Genomic DNA, 27686 nt, shown 5'->3' on the forward strand with positions numbered 1-27686 from the left:
ATCTTTCAACGTGATTTATTAGTCTACAATTGAACACATCACAATACAAATTTTCTTATTAGTAAACCGTCTGACAAAAACACATTCTTACTCTTCTTTTGCACAATCTTTGCTGTTCTCAGAACGTATGAATTATATTCCGGTCATTGTTTAACTATTTGTTCCTTAGTTCGTAAGTCCGGCTGAAATCAAAGCAGAAATGATTTTAAGAGGAGATTTAAAAAGTATCAATGTCAAGAGAAAAGAGGAGAAATATAAAGGACAAGTCTGCGGTAATGAGAGGTGAACGACAAAGAACGGATTAGAGACGAGTGGAAGAGGAAGAATAAAAACAAGTGGGAAATGCGTCTGCAAGAGGAGAGAGAAGAGAGCGGCGGAGACGCTGGAGAGGGGGAAAGGTCAAGAGAAAGAAAATGAGGCAAGGGAAAGACAATGAGGAAGCTGAGTGGGAGGGATGGAGGAGGGGGGGGGGGGGAGCGTGATCACAGGAAAGGTCGGGAAGAAAGAAAGGAGTGAAGGAAGGAAGACAAGTTGGAAACATTCAGGCCGTTACCGATCCACCCTGCAGAATCTCGATAAGGAGCGGCTGGTTTTATGTTAAATGCTGTAATGTTTGTCTGTGTTCCATTGCAGGAACAGGTATATCTATCTATATCTGTAGATACAGAGATACACAGGTTGACTGGATAGATATAGAGATCATGGACACACAAACCGCTCTGTGTGTAGATGTTATTATGGAATTACCCCTAAACATCTGAAAAATATTTATATATGTACAAATGAAGCAGGACAAATGTATCATATTACATAAACAGGTTACAATGTCGTGACATTTTATCATAAATTAAGTAAACATATACCTATTAATGCCTAATAAAGTAATAATCACACACCGGTCCATCAATCAACACTTAATATAAGATAGATCCACATCATATAGAGCAAGAAATGAAAGAGAAAGAGGGAGATCATCACATGCATGCATAGTATATTTCCTAATAGTTCTTGTGTGGGATATTTGGGGAAAAGGTTTGATGCAGCAGAGACTCATTTCCTGTGAGCTCTCACAGCGCCCGTCTTTACCAGAGCAAAGGCAGATTTATTACATGACTTAAAGACTTATATTAAACTGCACTGTGCTTAAAACGTCTGAATAACATGCATGCAAAGTTACACGTTCCTTTATTCCCTCACACACACACACACACACACACTCACTCACAGGTGACAAAGCGGTCTAGTGCTATTGAATGCTTCAGGGTCTACGACTCCTACAGCAGATGTTAAGAGTAGGCGTGATTAACGTTAAGAGATATTTACACCATTGACCTGAGCGACACACAGCTCTACGCTTGAGAAATGACGGCAACACAAATTCAACGTTACGCAACATCCAAACCAAAGAACAAAGATCTAGACTGCTCCGGCGTGTCATGGAGGATCCTGCATGTTTATATGTACAACACATGTATATATAATACTCTATATAATACACACAAGGATACTGCTAATTAAAGGGAGGGGGGGGGGGTTCCAGGCCTGTGTAATGGACCTACAGTATGTGTCTCGTGTGCCTCCAGGAGCGAACATTTCACAGTCATCGTCCGCCTTGTTACGCTTCACCTAATAATTCCAACCCTCAGTCACGGATCGGACTGTGTAGACGTGTGTGCGTGCGTGTGTGCGTGCGTGTGTGTGGTCAGTGCACAGAGCTCGATGGCATTACAGCCAATGTAATGCGGTTTGAAGCTGGAAGGCAGATTTGTTGAATTTGAGCTGAATTTGAAATAATTGGCATTATCCAATGAAGCCTTATTAACCACATAAACACACACACACACACACACACACATCTTCCAATATTGGACATTTGTCAGAACATGCACACAAAAACCGCACAAACGCACAAACGCACCCGGATGGTTGAGGAGAAGTGAGTGCAACATAAATAATTGAGAAAAGCAGTCATTATTGCTGTGTGTGAAATCGCCCTCTCGGGGGCCGTCGGAGCCGCTTCTCATTCGCCGGACCGGACGTCTGCCGCAACGCTGATCCCCGTGACCCCCACGTCACACCGGGCTCCCAGCGAGGCCCCGTCACAAGGAGGAGGAGAGGCACGGACGCGCGGGGGGGGGGGGAACGGGAGGAAAAAGACGAATAGAGTCGACGGGGCGGTGAAGTTTGCTCGTTGGGGCGAGACAGCCGGAGTGCGCGTCGTCGCAGCGCAACTCACGGGCCGCTCGGGACGGGCGGGCAAAGGTCAATGCACAGGAGGGCTCGCGGCGCTGCTCGTGGTGCACGTTAAAGGGCCTCCAGTTAAACACGGGGGGGGGGGGAGGGGGGGGCATCTGTCTGCTCCAGGAAGTCTATCTCCTGCACAGTTCTATGAGGGGAGCAACTAGAATGTACACGCTAAGACAAAAAAGGAACGTAGAGTTATGACTGAACAGTAGGAATAGAACGTGTCTGTTCCACACGCTCCTCCTGGTGAACGGCAGCCGTTTTAACTGCACCAGACAAATGACACACTGACGCCGCCGCTGCCATCCGCTCGGATTTGTTCAACATGTCACGTCACATTGGGTGATTAATTACTCTCATTACATGGCGGGGTTTGAGATGTTGAGATGCCGCGCGGACGGAGTTAAAACCCGCGGGACACAAGAGAACACATCACAACACTTTGAACAAGCGAGGTGAGGTCGGCTGTGGGATTTGAGCTCACTGCATAAACACAGCGGCAAGCCAAATTGTATAATTAATAAAACTGTGGCGTAAGATGAAGATAAGGGAGCGTGCGTGAGCACAAGCTGCCTCCGTGGTTTCAAATCATTGCGTATTGAGATGGTCAATTATAGTCATTCAGAATTGAGAATTTCCCACAAATCTAGATTATATTTGGTCCTGTACAAAAAGCCCATTTGGTCATCTTTGCCACGATTGATACGATACCTGCAGACCTCTGGTGCCCGGTGGGCTTTGCTCTACTTTGCTCGCTGTGTGTTGTGATAGCTTTCTTGTGCTGAGGTATCGCTCCACAAGGACTGCAGACACCCGCTCGACGTGAGACACAACAAGTGGACTTTTAGCGCTAGTTTGCCTTCTTATCTGCTCTTAAAGACTAATGGTCCAACAGTCCATCGGCCGGGTTAATTCCCAGGAGCCACGTATTCGGGGTTGGTGTAGGTGAAGCCGAGGAAGTCGTCCTCGTCCATGTTCATAATGACCAGCTTGTCAGTCGGCGTCAAGTCCACCGGCATCTTGGTGAACTCCTTGTCAAAGTTACAGGTGTCCCGGCGGTTCTTCTGCAGGTGTGGGCGGGGGGGGGGGGGGTCATGAGATTATGGAGGAGAGAAAGGTGTGACGCGAGGAAGAATTGGCGAGGAGGACAAATGGGATGGATTGGAAAAGGAGAGGAAGAAAAAGTAGCGCGGTTAGACACAGAGTGAACATCACCCGGATGAAAGCGCGAGAGTTCTCCAGCGATCTTCCTAAAAGTGCTGGTCGGTGGCTATTTACAGTCCATTACCTCCTCTTTGCTAAGCTAAGCTAAGCTAACCTGCTTGAGCTGTAACCTAACTAAGATTCTCTTTTGCAAGTATTTAAAAAAACGCCAATGTCCATATGTTGCCCGTCAGAAATCATCAGCAAACAAGGAACCTTGAAGTAATCAGAGTCATTATTTCAACAGAAGTTAATTTAATTGGTTCTGTCACACAACATTGTTGTTGTCAATCCAATCTTTGCTCAAAATGAATACTAATAAGTAGCACATGGAGTGTTATGCTGCCTCCCTTTGCTTCTGCCCTGATCACCTAAACTCTCCAGCTCCGTCTCACCACAAAGGCTTTTTTTTTTTGGTTGAACATTATCTCTACAATGCCAGGATATTTCTACAGCTCAAGAATGAGCCTCCCCTTGTCCACTGTGACAGGTACAAGACTACGGGAGACACGCCACACCCGACAAGAACAAGATGTAGGCGCCGCCGCCCGGAGGAGCTCAGCAGCGGAGGGAATCCACGCAGAAATGTGACTTTTCTGCGGTTTCAATGCAGGAAAAATAGGACGGCGGTGATTTGTGTCCGGCCGTTCAGCTGCTGCTGGCATGTGGTCTGCACAGAAAATAAGTACAGCAGCAAAACACAGCACGCTATTCCTGTCTGGTCTGTGATGGCGGCTCGCTGGTGATGACATGCTACACGTGCAACGCGTGCGAACGATGACGAATGAAAGCGAGACGGAAAATAGATGGTTGTGAAACCGGCAGGAATACAGCGTTCGCCCTCGTGACCGCTCTTCTAATTGTTCACCTGCGGATCCGTTTGTACTCTTTCTTCCCATCCAGCATCAGTAGCGTTGCACGTTGTTATCCAGGAACATCCGGCGGCCTCACTGCGCCGATCGGATGGTTTTAAAGAACCACATCAAATAGACTGAAATGCCATTTTAAGGACTTCTTTAAATAACTTCGGTGTGAATGCCTCCGCTGGAAGGAACTACGAAGCAAAGTGCGTACACGTAATATCACAGAGCTAAAACAAAAACACGTTGAATGGATTCAAGGGGAAACTGGGAGGGAGAGTCAAAGACGGTGCAGAGGCAACAGCAGATGTGACTTTGTGTAGGAGGTGAGGCAAATGTGTGTGTGTGTGTGTGTGTGTGTGTGTGTGTGTGTGTGTGTGTGTGTGAGTGTGTGTGGAGGGCTTCTCCGGGGCAGAGGCATCGTTAATGCTCAGTTGGAGGATGGACAGAGGAGGAAAGAAAGCGAGCTGGGTGTTAAACATGGAGGGGTGTAAGTCAGTGAGGGAGGGGTGGGGGGGGGTTAGATGGCAGCCGGCGTCGCCACTGTGCTTCCGGGCTCCGTGCACGAGAGCAAACACCAAAGCAAAGATGGTATTCACACACACGGCCATGTTACTCTGGGAGTATCCAGATTCTTCATGTCCAAAGCATGCGACCGGGTGGGTATGAATAGGGACGGCTAATGGGGAACAGGTGAGCAGCGGGTGTGGCGAATGCACGGCTGGCGATGGACAGGTGAGACTAAACGGGGCGGTTAAGAGGAGTGATCTGAGACAAGAGGAGAGCCGGGTGAAACAATCAAACAGGCAACGCCAAACGTGAATTACATGAAAGAAAAACGCAGATTAGGCAAAAACTCATCCTGAAATGTGGGACAAATGCTTAAAGCCATTAAATGAAAGCAGTACATTTTCAATTATAAATAATATATAACCAGAGAGAGATTGATGGGTTAAAGTAGGATAAAGCAGCACAGAGAGAGCAACGGAAATAAAAGCTCGGCACATAAATATTCACATCACTGAGCAAGTACAGCGGTCACAGAGAAAACCGTGCACACGAGGGGCCGTCGCAGAAAATCCATGAGCATAAATACACAGAGTCAAGAGACTGAGCCTCTAACCGCATGGACGTTTGACAAACACAAACAGCTGAAGCCACAGTCCGACAACTCGCAGCACGAGGGGGAGGACGGGAGACATAGACGACGAAGAAGAGGAGAATCCAGCTTCTCTACAGGGCTTCCTGCCTTTTGGAGAGGGACAGGAGGGCCGCGGAGAACGTAGGGACCACAAACCCATCGTTTCTTCTCGGGAGGACGCCCACCCGACCACAGGGACACAGCTCCTCAGACGGCCACAGATCCAACCCCCCCCCAAAAGCGCCCTCGTCTTAAGAGAGGCCTGGTGTCATCTTTTCCAAACCATGGGAGCTACGCTGGAGGTGAGGAACGGTTGAATAACACTCTGGTCGGAGTGAACATGCAGGTTTGGGAAGGAGAAGTTGGTGCTGAAGGCTGCACGTGGCTGCCACCCATCAAGGCGGAAGAAGCAGGCCGGTGGAAGATCGCCATTCTAACCGCCAGAACGGTTAGGAATTAGTTCGAAATGGGCGCATTAGAATTGTCATGCAGCTGGTTTTATTGGTCGGGCTTTAGGTTGCATGACGAGGAAAAACAAGCAACTGCATGTTACTTTACAACAGCAGAAACATGTGAGGTAAATGTCCCCCAAGTCAGAATTTACAACAAAGACTAAAACCACCTCGAGCGGGTGAAAGCGTTCACGCTGAACTACGTTTTATTGAATTTATGCAACGTGCAGCTTTTCTAAACACGACGTCTAATAAATAAGGTTAAACAAAAAAAAAAACACATGAATGGAAAGGCAACAAAAATGAGTAAAACATTTGACTGGTGAATCAGCCTCATCGCACACGGTAGCCATGGCAACTGTAACCGAGGGGGGCGGGGCCGAGCCGGTGTCAGTTAAGATCACCGTCGACGCCGCTCTGCTGTTGCGGCATCTTTCGGCTGCGGCTCGAACACGGCGGGCTGGTCTTCCTCCTCCTCCTCCTCCTCCTCCTCCTCCCGTCCTGCAGGAGAATCCTTCCCACCCTGACCCGCGCAACGGATGTGGATCCACGCGGTGTTTGCATGCAGCCTGCACCGTGCATGCATCGATTTACCAAACACACACACACACACAGCTGGCAGCCATGTAGGCCAGCTCCATCTCAACACGCTTCAATTGCATTCAATGCTGTGAGGCAGAGAGACGGAGAAAGAGAGAGAGAGACATGCAGCAAAGGACAGGGGGTGAGATCCATATCAGGGGCCCCCGGTGTAGATGTGCCGATACAGAGCTCAGAATACACACAGTTGTTTCTTCCCAACGTCGTTCCAGAGGCAGCTTTAAAACAGAGAAACACGACTCTCGGGTCTTTAATTTAGTCCCGGCCTCTTTACACCCCCCTCTCCCCCCCCCCCCCATCTCTTTTCAGTAACGAGAGGATTAGCGGGAGACGAGCCCGTGTCAGCGGAGGATGCGGAGGAGAACCGGGAGGGGAGGGAGGGCGTAGGAGAGAGGAGGGTGAATGAAAGGCGGTATCGAACGCTGACCTGTTTCGGGCCGATAAGCGCCGGCTGCTGCTTTGTGCGGGGGGGGCCACTGGCTTTAATTTGGGGGCCGCAACATTTTGAATTAATGATCTCCTACATCCACTCCGGGGGGAGGGGGGTAAACTTTACCGGCAGCTTGTGTGCCGGAACTCACTGTCACGCAGGGGTTTATGCTGCTGTGGAACATCTGCATTAAAATACAGCAGGTCAGATGCATTATGGGGCCCTTTTAGCTCGCCTGCTAATCAGCCGGCTAATCAGCTAATTCATTCATTCAACGAACAGGAACAGGAACAAATATCTGCTCAAAGAAGTCAAAATGAAGTCTGAATTTTAACGTCACACCTGTACATTGGGACAATAAAGTTTAGTTTCCATACGGTGTGAAAGCTGCAGCTGGCCGAGAACACGTCAAAATACGGTTTGTTTACGGGGCAAAATAGGATTAAACAAATAAGGCTTCAAACAGTCGGTTGGGGTGTTTTTCATGTTTTCCCTCAACCTTCATGCTAATGTAAGCTAGCATCCACTAGCTTCAGCTTCCTGTTTGATGCCGAGGGGCGTGTCCATCGTCTCAACCAATCGGTGCGCAGACTTTACACATCAGAGAAACACTGATTTGGGTTTTTGGTTATAAAAAAGTGTGGCGTCTACATTAGCGAACATTAAAAACTCTTTGTGTGCAATGGAATCCACAAAGAACCCTCTTCACCCTGTTGGTACAAGAACTTAAAGGTCAGCTCCACACGTTTGATTAACTCCATTAAAGTTTTTTTTTGTTTTTTTTATATCCTCAAAATGATTTTGAACTTGACGTGCGCTCTCAGAAATATCTGATGATTTGTGTCTTGAAGACGCCGTTTTTTTCCACTTGGTGATGTGATTTAGCAGCAGCTGGGTGGTGGAAGGTGCAGGACCACAGATGGACTCCGGTGGATCGCGAGGGGCCTTAGAGGCTCGGCGGGGCTCTGTGTATGTGGGCCGTGTCCCCCCCACTCCCCCCTTTAGGGGAAGACTCTCATGATAAGCGGCAGCCATGAAATATGCACAGCCCGTCAACTGCAGCCGCCGCGCTTCACAGAGCCTCACTCTGCTCCCTCATCCCCTCCCTTCCTACCTCCTCGTCCTCTCCTGTGGGATTGCTTCCCTTCTCCTTCCTCCTTATCCCCCCCAATCACAATATGCGTACAAAAACAACAGCAAAGATTGCCTAAAACATCTTTAAATTCTTTATTATATGACTGTTTTTCCTGGAAAACAAATAAACAAAGAAATATTGGCACATGGAAAGCTGTATATTGTTTTCCCATATAGCACACACAACAGTAGCTTGGATCACACCTTTTAAGCAATGCAGACACAATATATGAAATTATCCTAATATGTCAAATGTGTATAAATCTTATAATAAAAAGCTAAAACAAAAGCATTTTCTTTTCTTCATGCAGAGTTCATTTTGCTTCTCCTTCAGCAGGAAGGAATCATGAAAACAGTAAAACTCCTCCTCTCGTCCGTTACAATACTGACCACGTGGTGTAAATATCAACATTTGACACAGTTTCATATGTTTATGTATAAGTATTGATAGCTAACTGTTATAATACAGGAGACACTGACTGTAACAAACACCGGCAGAGGATGGACACGTACTTGGCTGTAGGCCGTTGAGTCATAAAAACAGCTGCATCTACTTTCAGAAGTTTGAAGTCGCCAAAGTGACCAAAATGTCCAATTACTTCTCAGACGAGGTGCCGAACGCAAACGTCCCGGTCCAAGTGGGAACGTGTTTAGATCAGCGATGAGGCCCCTGTAGGAGACCTGGACACGAGCGTACACGGGCTCCCTGACACATTCGTTTCTTCAACCATCTCTTCCTTTAGCTGGACAGATGTGCCCACCGATACCTCCCCTGAGTGACACTCCTAAGCCGATCCCTCTGAAGGCCGCTTCAGTACCAATTCTGCCCCGCTGTCAACAAGAGTATTGCTCGCTGAGGAGAACAAGACACAGAAAACACACACACACACACACACGTTGTCCCGCTTTCGGAAGGAGGACGAGCTCCTCCTTCTCCGCGCATGCAGAAGGCTACTTGAAAAACACCGATCACAACGAGTTGAGCCTCAAATGCTTTCCCCACGTGGCCGAGGAACCTCGAGCGGAAGGAGAGCCGCAGGCAACGTTGGTCCCGTGTTTGAAATCACTTCAAGGCTCCAGAAACGAAACTCATATGATCTCTTAATTTCTCTAATTTCTCCACCAATTGTGAATTGACACTTAAGACACGGCGCGTCTCTCCTTCGGGTTCTTCCCTCCGGGCCACCGGTGGAGCCGCTGTCTGGAAGTAAAGTGGATGATACCAACACTGCCTTGCTTCTAGGGGGGTTGCAGACCGCCACCGTACAGACGTTGCGGAAAGGCAAGGCCGCAGCAAGGCGCCGGGGGAGGCGGGCATCGACACGCCATTCAAGAATGCAAAACGTGCATTTTCATACCCAGCACTGGCATACAGGTGCACACACATACGCCGTCGACAGGTATCGGAATCATGCTTCCATGAAACTAGCCGCTAGTCTCTTTTATCGCTTATATACTAGATAACAGAACAGAGTATAAGAAGGAGTATTGTCTTTTTAACTAACCCAAAGCCTGTATAAAGACTACACTTCCCACCAGCATTTTACCATCGCGACCCCCCCCCCGTGCTGAACAGCAAATGAGACACAAAGAAAGTCCGATCCGTTGTGTCTCAGTGCGTGAAATCATTCATTAAATGCATATTTTGATCAAAGCACGACAGCAGAGGGGTGCAGACGTAAGATGCTGAAATGCTGCAGGGAGACAAAGTCCCGGGCTGTGATTGATATAGAAACTCATGCACAAGTAGTGAAGCATTCCAGTTCAAGCTAAGATAAGGATCAACGTGCAGACAACAGCATTACTGCACATTCATAAAAAGCACACCAGAAGTACAGGCCACACTCAGAATGCGCCGGAATAGTCGAGGGACGGGTTAAAAGAAAAGACTTAAATCACAATTTCCATCGTAGGAGGGGGAAGTAATAGGATGGAATGCCGAGGCAGGTGAATTACGCTGCTGTGTTTTTCCTCACGAGCGGGTGGACTCGTGGACTTTTTAAGGATCGCCATTTATTCTGACGACGTGTTCTAAGCGACAACGCACACGCTGTGTTCACACTGAGGGCAACGCAGGCGGCGAATCGCACCTTCTAGCATGCAGGATTCGTTTCCTCGTTCTAATCCGCAACCTCTGGGCCGCGTGCAGCCGAGACAACCCCCCCGCTGGTTGCAGCAGTGTGAACATGGCACGTGTGCGTCGTCGGGCCCACGCTGTGTCTGCGTATCAGTTTACGTCGTGACCTCTTGGTTCCTGTAACGTTACAAATCATTTCCAGGAAAGTCGATACGTGTGTGTGTGTGTGTGTGTGTGTGTGTGTGTGTGTGTGGGGGGGGGGTGTTGATATCGGGGTGTGCGTGAGCTGAAATCAAGCCTGCTCGGCGGCAGTGGGGGCAGCGTCAGCTCCGGGGAACTCTGGGTTGATAAAGGAGAATCCCTGGAACTCGTCCTGGTCCAGGTTCTGAATCACTTCCTCATCGGGAGGGGTCAGCACCGGCGGGTGGCGAGTGAAAAAACGGTCAAAGTTCTCGGCGTCCCGTCCGCACTGTTGAGGAGGATGGGGGTGGGGGTGGGAGGGGAGGGGGTGGAGTGCAGAGGGAGGGGTGGGTTGGAAAGGGGGAGGAGTGGGGATGGAGGAAAACAAAAGAAGGGGAATGGTGGGTTGAACCAGGGTGTGAGATGACATCACTTGAACATGGTTTCAAATATATCGAAACGAGGGGGGGGCGGCCGAGCTCAACCCTCCGTTCGCTGGTCCCCCCCCCCCAGGGAGGCGTAAATCAAGCGCGCCTCGGGCACGCGCGCTTTCGCCCTCATTTTTTCAAATATTTGAAACATATTCAACTCCAATTTTAAAACAGAAAAAGGCCACAGAAGTCTCAAACGTCCTGCGGCGACGCACCACACCGGATTATGCATGAAGCTGTAAGCTCTTAATAAGGAGCGTGGAACATTTAAAAAGACCCTCCCCCCCCCACCGCACCCCTCCACGGGTGTAAGATAATAACAACTTCTCCGTGGTGTTTCATTTGTCGCGTTGTAATACTGAGATTTAATTGAAACCTCTGAACAGCGGGAGAAGAAAAGGCTGAAAGCCGCGTAGATGTTACGAAATGTTGCAGCTGTGATCAATTGTTACATAATAAACCGGATCAGACTATAGATTTTCGCTCTCCGTGATGATTATGCTCTCATAATGAGATGACGTCTGCGACAGCAGATAAATGATCACTTTCCGCCTCTTGGAGCGTTTACAGAAGAGCGACACAACGGGAGGAAATTCACACCGGAAAGAAGAATTTACTTTCTCAAAAAGCAATTTGGCAAGAAGTCATTGGTTGGTTTCATCGCACGCGCTTTCCTCCTTCGGACCTCAGGGAGCCCGAGAAGAGCTTCCGTACCCACGAGACGCGCGTCCGTCTAAGTACTCGGAACAAGTTATTAACTTGAAAACTAGATTTTCCCGACAGCGCGCCTCACGGGGAAGATCTTCCTTCTCTCCCTCTGCATCTCCATAATTAACACAACAAGGATTCGGTGCCTTCTGACAACATCACCCAGAGGAAAACTACAAACTCATTAAGTCTCTGTAACTCGCGAGTGAAATCAAGCCAGATTGTTTGTAGTTTGGGGAAATATGTGCAACGAGAAATACACCAGGGTCAAATCCTATCTGCAGCTAATTGCCCGCGTTGGTTTTAACCCGTGTGGGGGGAACCAGGTGGGAGGAATTCGCCACCGGAAAGGAAATAAGCGCCTCGAAGTTCAGAAGCGTCGCTTTGGCGCCCTGCGCGCTTCTAACGCGCCGCGGTCGAGGCGGGACGCTTCCTGTTGAGATTCCCCCCCGGGGGCAGGTTTCCGTTTGAGACCGAGGACCCGCGGACAGGAAGAGAGACAAAAAAAAACGTGAACACAAGAGAGGACAAATAAAAATGCGTTGGGAAAATGGGTGGGCGGCAGATGGACGGAGCGCTCAGGTGAAAGGTGGAGGAGTGGATTCCACGACAGACGGACGGACAGGTGAACAGTGATCATTGCGGCCGGAGGGTGGAGCTCCAGGGGATGGACCGCCTTCATCCGCCTGCCGGTCGGACGGAGCGACGGCTCCTCAGAAGGAAGAACTTCTGACCACAGTTGGACCGGTGATAGTTCATCATAAACAATCGTTCAAGCAGCATCACGTTCCCGAAGAACATTCAGAAGTCTACGGAGCAGCTACACACAGACACGCACACACACACACACACACACACACACACACACACACACACGGTTCACCAAAAGCATCAAAGAACAACCTTCAGAAGCTAAACTCAACCGAAACTTTAACGCTGGGTAAACACTAAGCCTCTCCAAAAAAAAAAAACAACCCGATCCAAACATTTATTTGTTCCTCAGAAAGGGAGAAGAAAGACGGGGGGAGGGAGAGGCGATGAGACGGGGGGGAGACACGCGTTAGTCGTCACATCAGAGGTCTCAGTGCAGAGCGACGCGCCTCCAGTGTGACAGCGGGTCCGAACGGCGCCCTCCAACAACACGCACACACACACACACACACACACACACACACACACACAACCTCACGCAAGACAGCTGCACAAAAAGCTCCTCTCAGGAAAACTCTCCAGCAGCAGCGAGGCCTCAGGCTGTGTGCGAGCGCGTGTGCACGTCAAGGTGTGTGTGTGTGTGTGAGAGCCTTCAAAGAAGATGACATCATTCCAAGTGGTTAGGATCAAACTCAGGAGGAGGACGGAGGAACTCGCGCGCGCAGCGGATGCGGGAGACTCGACACAACACACGCGCTGCATCCATCGACCAGACGCATTCTAACTCCTCTTCCTCATCCCAGCCACACCCACATCACTGCAGCTCACACTCTCTCCTCCTCCTCCTCCTCCTCGTCGTCTTCACGGTTATCGACACCCGCGGTGTGATCTTCCTCCTCCCCGGACTTACCCGGGTGCTCTGTCCCGTGCAGAGGACGGGGGAGGAGGCAGGAACAACCACATGGGAAGCGAGGAGACGAGTGAGGCAACAGGACGGAGGAGGAGAGATACTTCTCCACCACCAGGAACTTAACCGCCGGCAGGAATGAGACTCCCGGACTCATTAGCGCCGCCACTGGAGGGGACGGGGTTCCCGCACTCAGGGGGAGGAGGGGGGAGAGAGGAGGGAGGGGGTCGAGCCGGGTTCACACTTACAGCTTTGGGTTTGAACGGCGGCTGCACTTCCTTGTTCTCCAGCTTCTCCCAGTCCATGTAGCGGAAGAAGCTGTGCTCCCTGATGTCCCGCTCGCCCTCCGGGGCGCAGCCGAGCCGCTTGGCTGGATGCTTCGTCATCAGCTGGACGGGAGAGGAGGAGGAGGAAGAATGGCAAATTAGGAATGGCCCCGCTTCCTTTTCCTCCCCTGCACCTAAGCGCTCCTTGTGCCGGGTGCGCGCGCTCGGCCTGTTTTAACCCTGCGTGCGTTTAATATTCGACAAGTTCCATCCACATTCCATCACCACCTTTCTTTCGCTGCCTCCCCCTTCACTGTTTCCTGTTTTAATATTCAGCCACCTGTCTATCCTGCAGGCGGCCCGGATACCAACCCCACCCACACATTCTAACACTAAATGAGATTTATTAGTTTGTGTGAGCGTTATAGAATAAAAATGGTTAGCTACCAGCAAGCAGGCTAAATGACTTTATTCATTGCATTTCAGTAAAGTGTGATATCTTTAAACGTCCTGTGATTCCCCCCATCTATCACCTCACAGGTGTGAGAATCAGATACGAACCGTTTAAATCACAGAAAACCTTAAGAAAAGAGTCCAGGCTACAGACGTCAGTGTGTGTGTGTGTGTGTGTGTGTGTGTGTGTAGGTGGGGTGTGTCCCCCTCAGGAGAAGCAGTCATAACTCATTATATTAGAACCAAAATAACATTTTCCACGGGTCAGTCAACACACACACACACACACACACACACACGTGTGCTTACTCACACACACAAACACATGCATAGATGAGCAGAAAGTCAACAGTTGAGGAAAGAGTATTTTGTGTGGAATAAATGTAATTGATGTAACTCTCGCGGGCCTATAATCAATATTCCCGACCCGGCTGTCTAACGCGCGCGGTTGAAGCGCGGGCAGCGGCAAAGCGAACTGAAAGACACACCTGTGCTTCCACAGGTGCACGAGGGAGAGAAAGCAGACGTCACAGTAAACGGCGGCTTCTGTCCTCTGATCAGAGCGCCGGGGCTCCGTGCGCATCGAGCGAGACTCAAAGAGCAGCCGGAACGAACCGGGTCACCGACTGCAGGAATTAATGGCATATGTGAAAACGAGCCTGGTCACTCAATATAACTCACCATCTGGTGGGGCCTAGTTCCTCTTAGAGCACCTCAGTCACACGGCTATTTTGGCATCAAAAGAATTTGTGTTGATGCAGATCGGATTCATATTTTTGCCATTAAAATCGCACAAAACCTTTATAATTCATAATGACACCGTTTCATCTGGGTGCCTCCTCCTTTCTCAGGGAGGAGGAGGTCAGCTGAGCCGCCTGATCCAAGGCGGCGAGACCTTTTACTCGCATCCTTTCCCCTGGCTGCATCTGTGTGTGTGTGTGTGTGTGTGTGTGTGTGTGTGTGTGTGTGTGTGTGTGTGCAAGGACATCCATGCACAATTGCTCTTGCTGTAGAATCATGTGCTTGAAGACAAGTGGCCAACACTACAGAATATACTGCGGTAGCAGCTTAGTGTGTGTGTGTGTGTGTGTGTGGCCCATTGCTGGCTATGAAATATGGATGCTGGTCAGGCGGAAGCACGCGAGTGGAAATGTCTGTGATGATTATTCCCTTTCCACAAACACTGACACACACGCAAACCACGAGCCTCCCGCGCTCAGCGCGCACGCTCCGTGCAGAAGGAAACACGCGCCTTGTGCGTTGGCTCCCACGTTGTACCTGAACCGCTAACACAAACATGTTAGATGTGTGGAAGTCTCACCCCCCCGGGGTGTCTCAGACTTTGGTATTTGAAAAAACAGCCACGTGCGCTGAAATGAAACAGATGAACGAACGGCGGCTGTCGGCATGCAGAGGACTCACAAAGGGACTTCACCTGGTTGTTTTTACAAATGGAAATATCTTGTAGCATTTTAAAATAAAAGCTTCATGAGGTCGTCACACACACACACACACACACACACACACACACACACACACACACACACAGGCGGTACTGGCAGGCCGCTGTGAGGGTGCACGTGGGCGAGCTTTCACGCTCCACTGATGATCCACTGTTGTAGCTCTACAAGCCAGTAATCATCACTAATACATTACACTGACTGTGTGTGTGTGTGTGTGTGTGTGTGTGTGTGTTTCTCAGTGAACATATTTGTCGTCAATTTGCCTTCTGCGCTCCCATGCCGACGCAGACGTGTGCGTCCGAACCGGAGCCTCTGCAGCGCGTTGATGGTAATGTGTGTGACGTTGTGTGTGTGTGAGGTTGTGTGTGTGTGCGTGCTTCGGTTTTATTATAAGGAGCTTTGCAAACAATTAGGAGGAGAAGTTTCTCTTTCTCTCCTCCTCCTAAAAATAAAAAATATAAGTCTATACCAGCTGGTGGTTCAATAGAGAGGACGAATACACACACACAGACACACACACACACACACACACACACAGACACACACACAGCTGGGAGGTGACGGGGCATCATTTGGTACCGGACGGCCTTTTCTGAGGACGAGTTTCCAGTCAACTGAGCACACAGCCCGAACTGAGCGAAACAATGTGTGTGTGTGTGTGTGTGTGTGTGTGTGTCTGTGTGTGTGAGAGAAAGGATGTACAATGAACTCTGGAGGGAGAGAAGGACAGGAGACTACAGCGTAAGGACACGGGGACAGAGACGGGACGATGTTGTTTCACGGCGAATAACTTCCTCACGGTGCTTTTAATTATGCGGATAATTGTGATGTCTCCTTCCCTCCCTCCTCCCTCCTCCCTCCCTCCTCCCTCCTCCCTTTCCTAGAGCCAATGTCAGACCCTTACAGACAGAGTGTAGGGAAGAGCGAAAGAAACATTTTGTGAGGAGGGACCAAGGTTGTGTGGAGTGTGTGCGTCTGTGTGTGTGCGCACTCACCCCTTTACAGATCGCTACCGCCTCCTTGGACATAGACTTGGGATAGGAGACGTGATGCTCCATAATGGACTGAAATAACTCATCCTCATCTTCACCGTCAAATGGAGGCTGGAGAGGACAAGTGAGGACAGGACAAGTGAGGACGGGACGGGAGGGGACAAGAGAGGAGAGGAGCGCGGAGGAAGAACGAGGTGAATGAGGTGAGGAGGAGGAGTGAAGGAGGCAGGAGAGGAGAGGACACGTGGGAGGAGGACGGTGGTGGATGGAGAAGGAGAAGAAAGGGGTCGAGAGGGGAGGAGAGGATAATTGAGGAGGGAGGAGAGGAGACGGTTGAGAGGAGGGCAGGACAATAAAGGACATTTAAATTGAATCATTAAGAGCTTTTTTTGTGCCACTTCGTCATAATCTAAACGCCGCGGGCCTTTAACACAATACGCACTCCAAACGAGATACGCAGCATTTTAAAATGTCACATCTACTCTAACAATTATTAACGCCACGAGAGGAAAACTCATCAAGGGGTATGATTCAACAGCTCACCTTTCATTACGACATGTCGCATTCTAAAGGCCACGATCTCGCGTGTTTATTTTGTGTCACGTGCAGCCATGAATACACAACGCTGCTGATTAACGGAGCCTGATGAGTTTTATCCACTTAAAGTGTATTACACACACAGACACACACACACACAGACTGACCTGTCCAGCCAGCATCTCATAGAGCAGCACTCCGAAGGCCCACCAGTCCACAGATTTCCCATAAGGCTGGTAGGCGATGATCTGAAACACGAGACACCTCCATTCACCTAAATCTCAGAGGTCAGGAAGGGCGGCGAGTACGAGCAACACCCGACTAATACTTCAGTGTCTGCGTATGCACGCACGCACACACACACACACACACACACTCTACCTCAGGAGCGATGTAGTCCGGGGTCCCACAGAAGGTCTTGGTAGTGACCCCGTCGCTCATGTTCTCTTTACACATGCCAAAGTCCGCGATCTTGATGTGGCCCTCGCAGTCCAGCATCACGTTGTCCAGCTTCAGGTCTCTGCAGGAGGGAGAGTCGACGTTAGCGCCGCGGAACCGCCGAGGATCGGATCTGAACGCTCCGGGTTGTCGTGACAATATGCAACGACGCAAAAGCAGCCCATCGAAGTTGTCAACGCGAGCGGCGTTGGTCGGTCTGAGGCCTCGGCTGCAGCGAGTGACACTTCGCCGAGTCGAGGAGTGACGACCCCGCTCCGCCGTTTGTGCCCCGCGCGTTCGTTGTCGAGGTGTTCGGGGACAGAAAGCTCGGCGGTTCCCCCCCCCCCTTCCCGGCGTGTTACCTGTAGATGATGCCCTTTAGATGCAGGAAGAACAGACCGATGGCGATCTCCGCTGAATAGAACCTACACACACAAACAGCAATTAGACAGAGTCCGAGGGAAAGGACAGCGGGGAAAACAGGCGGATGAATGGCGTGCGCGCCCAAAAGGTCGCCGCTGTCTCTTCAAGGCCAGAGAGCAGCTGATAAGATCAAACGGGAGGAGCCTGGACACGCGGAAGCTGCGTACGAGGCGCCCCGCGCTTGGAGCCCGTCGGACGTTTCGTCCGTGACGAGCATGGCGAGCGGGTGGGGGCCCCCCCCGCCAACGCCACTTTAGAGGCTAAAGCCTCGGGGGCGAGCGACACGTTTCGCGTGATTCTAAGCACCAACGTGCGGGTGTGCGTCCGCCCGTACTCACACGGCGTGCGGCTCCTTGAACTTGCCGACCTGCTGGATCTGATACATGAGATCTCCTCCGTTGATGTACTCCATGACGAAATACAAGCGGTCCTGCGGAGACACGAGGGAGAGACACCAGAGGTCAAAAGTGAGATTTGAAAACAAATGATCTCGGCTGAGGAAATAAGAGGCGCGAGAGACGGAGAGAAGGGGAACGGTGAGCTGAGGGAGCACAGCAACATCAATTTAAGAGCTAATTATCTGCAGAAATTGCCAATCGGGAACAATATGTGAGGGATTTGTGTGTTTGTGGCCATGTGTGTGTTCTTGCCTGAACAGTTTATGAGCGATTCGGATGTATTGGTGGGTTTGCACGGGACACAGCATGTGCAGTGTGTGTGTGTGTGTGTGTGCGTGTGCGTGGGCAGGCATGTTGTGATTGCCGTCGTCGGTGTGCATGTGTGTTAGCACTTCCTGCTAAATCCCATACATCAAAAGCCTCCTCTGGTCAGAGAATTAGGGCTTAGGAGGATTAACACACACTTCTGCTGCATGTGTGTGTGTGTGTGTGTGTGTGTGCAGGTACAACGTTTAACCACAACCTCAGATTCATAATCAATACACGCACACGCACCAGTATGTTTGCGTAGCATGTTGCAGACAAATGACTCGCTCCCTGTGTTACGTGACCAGCGAGCTATATTTACTCCTCTGTTGACTCATCTTTAGTGTGATATGGATTAAACGTCACGGGAGGAACAGGAGTCGGGGGCCTGCGTGTCCCGGCGGTGAGCCCGGTGACGGTGCCCTCCAGCAGGACGCCTTCAGACGCGGTGCCATGCGAAGCTGTGGGGAGGTTGACAGGGAGCGTCCCGCTCGCGCCCTACCATGCTCTGGAAAGTGGAGTGCAGCTGTGTCAAGAACGGCGGCTTTCCGGCCAACGCCAGCACCCTCTTCTCCACCATGGTGCACTCCACGTCGTCGTCCTGGATCACGACGTCCTTCTTCAGGATCTTTATGGCGTACAGCTCCTCGGTCGCTTTGCGCTCTGCCAGCATCACCTGGGGAGAGGAGGAGGGAGGAGAGGAGGAGGGAGGAGGGGAGAGGAGAGGAGGGAGAGGATAGAAAACGTAAAGTCATCAATATTCAAAATCCTCAGGGCGCAGAGCTCCCGTCAGGCCTTTATATCGCAGGGAAGAAAGAGGGGAAAGGAAGGCGGGGGGGAGGCGGGGAGGTGGGGGGGACACAGAGGAGGTGCTGTAAAGGGCAGGGACAAAGGAGCGGACGGATAAAGGAAAGTGTTTTGGGAGTCAAAGTTGAAATAAAAAGAGTGCGGACAGAGAAAACTGATTCATCATCTTTCGAGATGTCACCTGAGTAGGGAAAAAATACAAGGGGGGGGGTCGATAAAAGGCTTTAGAATAGCGTGACCGTTCTAAGCTCTAATAAAAGCTGTCAAATTGTGGAGGAAATATCTGGACGATCGTTGCACCGAGGAAACAAAGCATCGCCGTTAGGAGTAAATAATAACTGCAACAACCCAACAACCAGCGTCCAATCACAGCTTTGCATTTGTGTGACAGGTCGGTTGAGCTTTGGGTCAGCGGTGCCCCCCCCCCTCCCCCGCCGCCATCGAGTGCACGGAGAACGATGACATCATCGACTCTGGAGGGAGTGAAACCTTCGGTTGCTTTTTAACGTGGAGTGCAGATTATTTGAGGCTTCTCTGTGTCCTTCAAGGACATCGGGGAGGAGAGAAAGCAGAGAAGACACACGGGAGGGTGGGGGGGGGGGGAGGAGGAAGAGAGTGAAGGAGCAAGATCGACAGGAGTTGAGCGAAGTCGGGGTTCCGTACATTATCTCTGCTGCCTACAGTCTCTCAAACAGAGACATAGACGTTTCTGCCTCAGGTCCCTTGTTCATCACCTCGTCCCCTTCCCTCGCCGCTTCCTCCCTCGTGTTCCTCGATGTCTTCCTAACTTTGCCCTCCCTTTTTTCCCTCACCCGTCCTCACACATTCTGTCCCGCAGAGCTGCTGCAGATGTGGGTCACGTCTCGGCTCGCAGGTCAGCTCATAAAAGTTGAAGCAGGCTTGTGACCGGGTAATGAAAGTCAAACTCTCGGGATGGAAGTCTGTGCATTGGAATTATATTAGCAAGTGGAACTATCAAAGGTGTGTGTGTGTGTGTGTGTGTGTGTGTGGCAAACTTTAAGATCTTGAAATATATTTATTCAGAAGGAGTTAAATGAGAAATTAGACACCAGACTGCTACAACAGGGACGTGTTTATCTTCGCTTGGCATAAAGATTTATTAAACAAAGACATCATGTGCTAAATAGTTCATTTTAGAGATGCTTGTTATGTCTTTTTGCTAACTTTAAATAACCAGCTGATCGTGTTGAGTGGACATATGAAAATAAATAAAGAGCCTTCTGTCTTTAGAATACATTTGGTACGTATGAGCAAATGAAACAATCGCATGTGAACATCAGATGCATCTTTAAGGTGACAGCGAGCCACGTAAACAGGGAAGCCACGCGGCGTCGGCCCTCGAGCCGACGCGCTCCGGGCGTCTGCACGCGCGTGCGCTGCCGGAGGCCGCTCCACCGCCCTCCCGAACGCCAGCTTAACGGCGTAAACGGCAAACATATCGCACTCGTTATTCCGCCCAGAAACCCGCGAGCGCGGAGCAACGAGACGTGACCTTTGTCTCCACCTCATCATTTTTTCCCTTTGAGATCTGAAACTTTGCAGCTTTACGCCACATAAATATTCAAGTATGATAATGCAGAGGGGTTACTGGGTTTGGGGTGCTACAGGGAGCGCACACTGATGGACACGCAGGTGTGTGTGTGTGTGTGTGGGATTAAATGTGTGTTTGCATAGAGGGCAACGTCAAACCTCTGATAAAAACGATCGTGTAACGTCTTCAGGTGATTTAACGGTGATAAAGTAGCCGAATGCTGTTTTATCTTTAGAAGTTAAAATGTTCTTAACCAGAGTCGGTAAATGGAAGCTACGGTGAATTAGCCGCGCGCTGGACAGACGTCCAATGTCCTTAAATATTGGTTAAAGAGTCGCCAAAATCACCATCAATGCTGTCAACATATCCGGCAACCCAATTCTGACCTTTCAAAATAAAACATCCCGCTTCAACACCTAATAAAAGTTCTTTCGTCATCGCTCCACCGTAAGTGTTCTTATTACTTTCTCTCATCAGTAACTTTCCTGCAGTAAGTAGACATGTCAATGTTCATATTTATTCATGAGATTTGAACTAACATTGTTTTCACGGCGATCGGCCAAGAAAAATATACAGGAAACAGCATCAAATTGCGCGTGTCCAGGTCAGGGCAATACAAGCTTTCGCTGTCCAGGACAGGACACCGTTACAAAAGGAGTGTGTGTGTGTGTGTGTGTGTGTGTGTGTGTGTGTGGACTCCCATATGGCGGCAGTGCGACTCTATGTAAATACAAACTGTATAAAGTTGAAAACAAAGAGGAAGGACACCATCTGGCCCAGAGCTCATTTAACACAACCACAAGGACGAGGAGGACGACGCGCGAGGAGGACACAGAACATAAAACCACGGGGGTTTCATCAAAAGTCGGGACGCCGAGCAACAGCAGGAGCCGACAAGTAGGCGTTCTTTCACGTTCCGCCGCTTAGACCTCCTTTTTTCGCCGGTTTCCCGAGGTCGTGGCGTCATCGAGGTTCAGCGTCTTCCTCGAGGTCAGATTGGTCCCTCGTTTTTGCTTTTATCCCCGGTGAAAAGTCGTTCAGGGTCATTTGACAGAAGAGCAGTCATCAACTGTCAGACGCCGCCGTGTTCCGGACATTGGTTAGTCCGGTCACTGCTTTCCGGTTTCATCGGACGTTCATAACGACGTGCAGTGAGATCCGGTCCCGCAGGACCACTGAGACGCCTCAAGAGTGAATAAAATAAATAAGTAAAATAAAATGTTCATCCCATGTCACACTTAGGGCTTGATATTCGTAGTGCTTAACTATATAATCCAAAATCAATCAGCATTAATTGGATCGCCTGGCCGAGGTCATGTGATACTAGTTGCACAATAATATCAAATGTGTGTGTGTGATGACGCGGGACATTACAGTGATGCCCATGTGTCCCCAGTATGTGTGCGTGTGTGTGTGTGTGTGTGTGTGTAACTACCACACTGCCAGCGTTGCCACAGAGCAATGTTTGCAGCGGTTCCGTGATGCAGATGGTCCTCACACGGCGAGACAAGAGCGAGCCGCCTCCCGCACGATCCACTCCGCTGGTGCGTGCGTTCACAGACGGGAGTGCGTTCTACATGAGTGTGTGTCTGTGTGTGTGTGTGCAAGCGGGCATGCTCCGACGCTGCGACGCACACGCATGTGTGAATGCGTGCGCGTCAGGAATCTGAGTGCGTGTGTGTGTGTGTGTGTGTGTGTGTGTGTGTGTGTGTGTGTGTGTGTGTGTGTGTGTCGGGTATTCCAGTAACGGCCGTCTCTGCACACTGACATCCACTCCACTGCATCGCTGTTGCTTTTAACGCCTGTTACCATGGAAACAAGCAGCCGGCACACAGGTCTGGTACACAGACAATGGTCTCTCTCTCTCTCTCTCTCTGTCTGTCTGTCTCTCTCCACCCTCGCTGCTCCACCCGTTGTTTACCCAATTTTCTCTCGCCACATCTTTCCTTCCTCGCCTTTATTTTCATTCATTCACGTCCCCCCCCCCCCCCTCTCCCCTGTACCTCTTTTCATTCAGGCTGACGTTTCTACCTCTCTCTCCATTCATTCATGTCAACCTTGCCGCCGTGCTCTCACGTCTCCGTCTCTCTCTCCCTTCATCTCCCCCCCTCCACATGTCACGTCACCCTCTTTGTCTCTTCCCCTCCATCCCTCTTCTGTCTCCCGCCTCACCCTTTCCCTCCCCATCTTCCTCTCCTCTACTCTCGGCTCTGAGAGATCTCCGAGGGTTTTGCCCTTCCTCCACGTGGACGTCGGCGGTGGAGCCTCACCTTGCCGAAGCTGCCTTTCCCCAGCACCATCAGGAAGTTGAAGTCGGCCAGCTTCATGCGGTCTTGGTTGCCGTCGGAGTCGAACCTGGACGCGGCGTTGGCCGACTTGCCCTCCGTGTTCTTGCCCGGTCCGATCTTGGCTCTCTGGGGGAGGGAAAGAGGGAACAAGGCATCAGAAGGAACACAGGCCTCGAAGAAAAACAGCCATTAAATATTCATTTCTTTAGCGTGCCAAGCATTCGGGGGGGCAGAGAGTAACATTTTTGATAATTATTAACACTTATGTGACACGTTGTCATTATTTGAATAATACTGTGGGATCAAGACTGACGGCTTGTGGTCGACGACGTCAAATATGCCAATCGCATCAAAGGAGACGGCCGCCTGAAAAATGCCACATTTAATATGTCGGAGGAGGAGGAGGAGGAGGAGGAGTTCTCCCGGTGGAACAAGGTCGTCCAAGAACACTGGCGACGCTTCCCAATACAAAAGAGATGAGAGGCAGAAACATGCATTTTACAAAGTTATGAACAGAGGAGGACAGGAAGAGACAAAGTCACAGCCAGCGACCCTCTTCAACTTTGAAAATGCATTCAAACTTCAGGCAGGACAAGTTTTTGTTGGAGTGGAAGTGATGAATATGTTACACTGGGGAGAGTCTTTGGCCTTTCGGGGTCCGTTCGTTCGTTCGGGCCCTTCACGCACTTTTCATAATAAACACGGCGTCTCTCTGGGGCCTCAATCGTGTCTCCGTCTCGCGGCCACTCACAAAGTTTTAGTACCATTTCTCTTTGTCTCTTTGTCTCGCGGTTTCTGCATGTTCGAAATCATGTTGAGGTCTTCAACGTTTTTCAGGCCCAGGACCCCCAAACTGATGGCGAGATGGAGCAGGGACCCCCCTATTCTACAGAGTTTCGTCCGCCATCTTTTATTTAATTTATCCGTTCGCTACAATATGTTGGATTTATGTTGATGTGTAACAATAAAGAAGACAATAAATACAATTCTGATTCTGAAGACATTTAAATATGTGGAAAAAAAAATTGTCTTATCAACGAAAAATTTCGCGACCCCCCCCTGCAGTACCTCCACGGTCCCCCTGTTGAAGACCTCTGTTCTAAATGCTAAAAAGCAGAAAAGACGTTTGGGTTTTTAGTTCAGTTTTTTTGTTGCTTTTACATTTAAACTGAATCGTCATCGTTTAATCAGTGCATCCCCACTATCCTCCATGATGGTAGTTTCATTCTCATTCTAAACCACAGATTCATACACTGGTTGTATTTTTCAGATATCAAACGTTGGCAACACGTCGTTTTCTTTCTTGATGCGGATAAATCTCCACCTGGGTGCTTCTCTCCGGCCCTCTGGAGACCACCAGCCCCCATCACGCTGACCCCATTTAACCCGTCCACTCCCCTTTGATTGAGCTGTCTGTGTGAGGGAAGGAGAAACAGAGGAACTCAAGGGGGGTGGGTGTAGGGGGGGGGGGGCGATGAGGGTTAAAAGCAGATAGAAAAATGTCTTTTGAGCTTCATTAAAATGAAATGAATTGAGAAAAAGAGTAATGCGTCTCAGCCTGAAATGAGGATCACCTCATCATGCATTTAGCTCTCTGCTTTGAACACTGTGTGTGTGTGTGTGTGTGCGCACGCACGCACCACATGCATTAATATTGCCGTGGCGGTCTCGTGTGTGTTTTTGTGCGATTCCGAATGGAGGCACGCGGGTCACGTTACCAAAGTGAAATCTCTCTCTCAGCCGTCTCCCCCCGACAGCTTCACCCTGGAGGTTTGCCTGCACGCTCGTGTGTGTCTGTCTGTGTGTGTGTGTGTCTGTGTGTGTCTGTGTGTGTGCGTGTGAGAGAGATAGCCGGCCCCTTTGGGAATGTGTCTCAGTAAACGTCTGAGGATCACGACCTTGAGGAGATGGAGGGAGAGAGAAACAGATAAAGGGAGAGGAACACACAGGGGGGCACTGAAGGTGACAGGAGACAAAACATGAACGGGGGCGGGGGGGAGACAGGAAAGACGGACGTCTACGATACATCCCCCAAAAGTCAACCTCTAGACTCCAGACACCAACAATTCAGTGGAAGTGAAAACTAAACTACTGAAGACAAAAACCACCGGATGAATCCTGAGGATCAACCAACGCGAGCAACGAGGTTTGTCCCCCAGCAGACATCTCCGGGACGACGCACAACGTGCCCGTCGGACGGGGAGGAGGGGTGATGTGTCCAGTGAAAGGAGCCAGGGACACGGCCTCTATGCTAAGCTAACCGGGGCTAAAGCGGAGGGGGGGGGGAGACGTGTGGGACAAAGACAAAAGCACAATTGTCCCCAAACAACTCCGCTGGACTCAACGTGATGAACACATTTCAGCAGGAGAAGAGAGAGAAAGATGAGGAGGAGACACGCAGAGCGGGGTTCTCCTCTCCACTGCCAAATGTGTTAATGAGTGGGAGTACTGGTCAGCCACACACACACACACACACACGCACACACACACACACACACACCTGCAGTGTGCCAGACCGGATGGTACCACGAGTGTGCCTGCCAACTGCTAACAGCTCTCCCTGAGAGGCTCTCACTCACTCCGACACACACACACACACACACACATTCACAAGTAACACAACGGCCCATTGAGGCGCACGACGGCTCACATCCGCGAAATGCTTCCACGTGGAAACACGAAAGAGGGAATAAATGTGCAATCATGACGCGCACACCTCAAATTTCTCCCGGAGCTCCTCGTTGCCCTCCTCCCCCTCCGGAGCGACGGGCACGTTGAAGTACTCGCCTTCTTCCTGGGAGAGCAGCTTGAACCTGGAGAGAGAGGGAGGGAGAGAGAGGGAGGGAGGGAGAGAGGGAGGGAGGGAATATTTCCAGGCAAATCAATTCCCAATTAGTTTATACAATTTAAGCGTTTAACTGCTTCCATTAGCTGCGGCGGCTTACTGTTAGCGCACTGATTTAAAGTCCTAAAGAATAATCAGCTGATGATTCAGTAATTCACTCGACTTCACGGGGATCCGGCAAAAGCCTGACAGAGAGAGATGGGCCCCAAACGCCGCGCAGAGGTTCATCGTTTAACAAAATCAATACCGTATCATTTTTCCCGTTTGCCTCATTAGCAACCGGCGGCGTCATAACGGTTCTCATAGTAACCGATGCGTCGGTGAAACACACCGGCCGTATTCCTGCGGGTCCCGTCTTCGCAGACAATGTGGAACATTTTTATCTGCAGTCTGAAATGGTTTGATAGTTTTTTTTTTCTGGGTTAGTTCGACATGTTGTCTCTTTTAAGCGTTTTAAGTATGAAAAACGTGACCAAAGGAGAGAAGCATCTGGTCGCATTGTGATCGTCAGAAGTTCAGTTATGTCATAAGCTTGAGTCTTCTGATCTAACATGGAGAAGTTCAGTGTGCCCCCCCCCACTCCCGCCTTCAGAGCTTCACACAGATGGAGGTGTGGAAACTCACACCGGTTGTCTTTGCTCTAAATGTGGGCTTTTTTTTTAATGGCGTCCCTGCACCTCCGCCGTTCCACCTCAAACGCCGGCATCTCATTAAAAACCCTGACGGGGCAGCGTCAGCGAAAAGACAGGAAGGGGGGGAGGGAGGGTGGGGGTAGGGAGATATAGACTGAGGGAGGGGGCCGGGGAAGATGGAGAAGCGGAGATAAAGAGACGGGGAGAGAGATGCTTTGGCACAGAGTATCACCAGAATGAGAAAGAGGAGCTCCAACTAAAGTATTTCTCCAGCGGTGCAGTAATGAACAAGGTCACCTTCGCTCTCCTCCTCCTCCTCCTCCTCCTCCTCCTCCTCCACCTGTGTTGTTTCTCCGCCTCACGCCTCCTCCCCTCCCCTCCCGCTCGTCTCACCATCCGTCCACTCCTAGCTTGTGGAGCTCCGAGATGCCGAAGGACAGCGACCCCATGAAGTCGTTGCGGCTGGTCAGGTCCCAGTCCCACACCTCCACCGACAGGCGGCGGTCCTTGTCGTGCTCCTTCAGGTGGCTGAGAGAACAAACAAAGGACCGGCAACAGTTGGATGACACCTGGACGCTTTGCTTTTTCAAACGTTTCAAACACAAATTCGAACCCAGCCTTTTTTGCATCATCTCGGATGCGTGAAAAATGCAAATCTGTGTCTCCGCTCGCGATGCAAACTGCCATGAAGCTGATTAAAAATGCAATCGCGTGAAACGAGCCCAGAAGCGAGGTTTTTTATGAATCCAAGGAGCCAGATGTTCTAATCTGAGCGCCAGCGGCTGCACAGGCGCGGAAAGACGAGCATAACGCGCTGCTCTTAAAGCAGCGAGCGAGGGCGATGTGAAGATGTGAGACGGAGATAATGAAAGAACGGAGGAAAGGACCAACGACGAGATGAATACACGAACACAACAAGGATCCGCCAACACGCCGGGAGGAAGACGTACAATTTAAAGGTCTCGTTCCAGGTGGGGTTGAGGCAGGCCTTTATGGTCTTGGTCTTCTGTTTGCTCTCGCTGCGGGGATCCGGGATCAGCTTCAGCTTCACGTAGGGGTCCGACAGACCGTTGGGGTCCATGGGAACCAGATTCCTGCCCTCTTTGACTGGAGATATGGGGGGGGGTGAGAGGGGAAACAAAGCAAAAATAACAAGACTTTAAAATTGATCACGAACCTGCTGGTAACTCGGCGCATTTAGCAGGTTGGCAGGGCTTCGTTTCAAGCTGTGTGTGTGTGTGTGTGTGTGTGTGTGAGCGCCTCCTGTC

The 27686-nt window shown here is 50.4% G+C and overlaps 1 protein-coding gene across 2 annotated transcripts in view; it reads right to left on the reverse strand.

Moving 5' to 3' along the window:
- LOC120828414 (protein kinase C beta type-like) overlaps positions 1–27686 on the reverse strand; it is a 54349-nt gene continuing 26663 nt past the window's right edge. The window contains exons 6-17 of one of the 2 annotated variants that reach the window (XM_040191968.2): positions 27369–27525; positions 26812–26946; positions 25658–25754; positions 22924–23067; positions 18797–18970; positions 17929–18020; positions 17530–17592; positions 17111–17249; positions 16897–16977; positions 16196–16303; positions 13267–13407; positions 1–3308 (exon numbers count right to left, since the gene is read on the reverse strand). In XM_040191968.2, coding sequence (XP_040047902.2) covers positions 3153–3308; positions 13267–13407; positions 16196–16303; positions 16897–16977; positions 17111–17249; positions 17530–17592; positions 17929–18020; positions 18797–18970; positions 22924–23067; positions 25658–25754; positions 26812–26946; positions 27369–27525 — 1487 coding nt within the window. In that variant the 3' untranslated portion in view covers positions 1–3152. Of the gene's footprint in view, positions 3309–8143; positions 10611–13266; positions 13408–16195; positions 16304–16896; positions 16978–17110; positions 17250–17529; positions 17593–17928; positions 18021–18796; positions 18971–22923; positions 23068–25657; positions 25755–26811; positions 26947–27368; positions 27526–27686 lie in introns of those variants that run through there. The other variant, XM_078084100.1, reaches the window with a different exon arrangement.

This window comes from Gasterosteus aculeatus, chromosome 11 (assembly GCF_964276395.1).
Source record: "Gasterosteus aculeatus chromosome 11, fGasAcu3.hap1.1, whole genome shotgun sequence".
NCBI lineage: Eukaryota > Metazoa > Chordata > Actinopteri > Perciformes > Gasterosteidae > Gasterosteus > Gasterosteus aculeatus.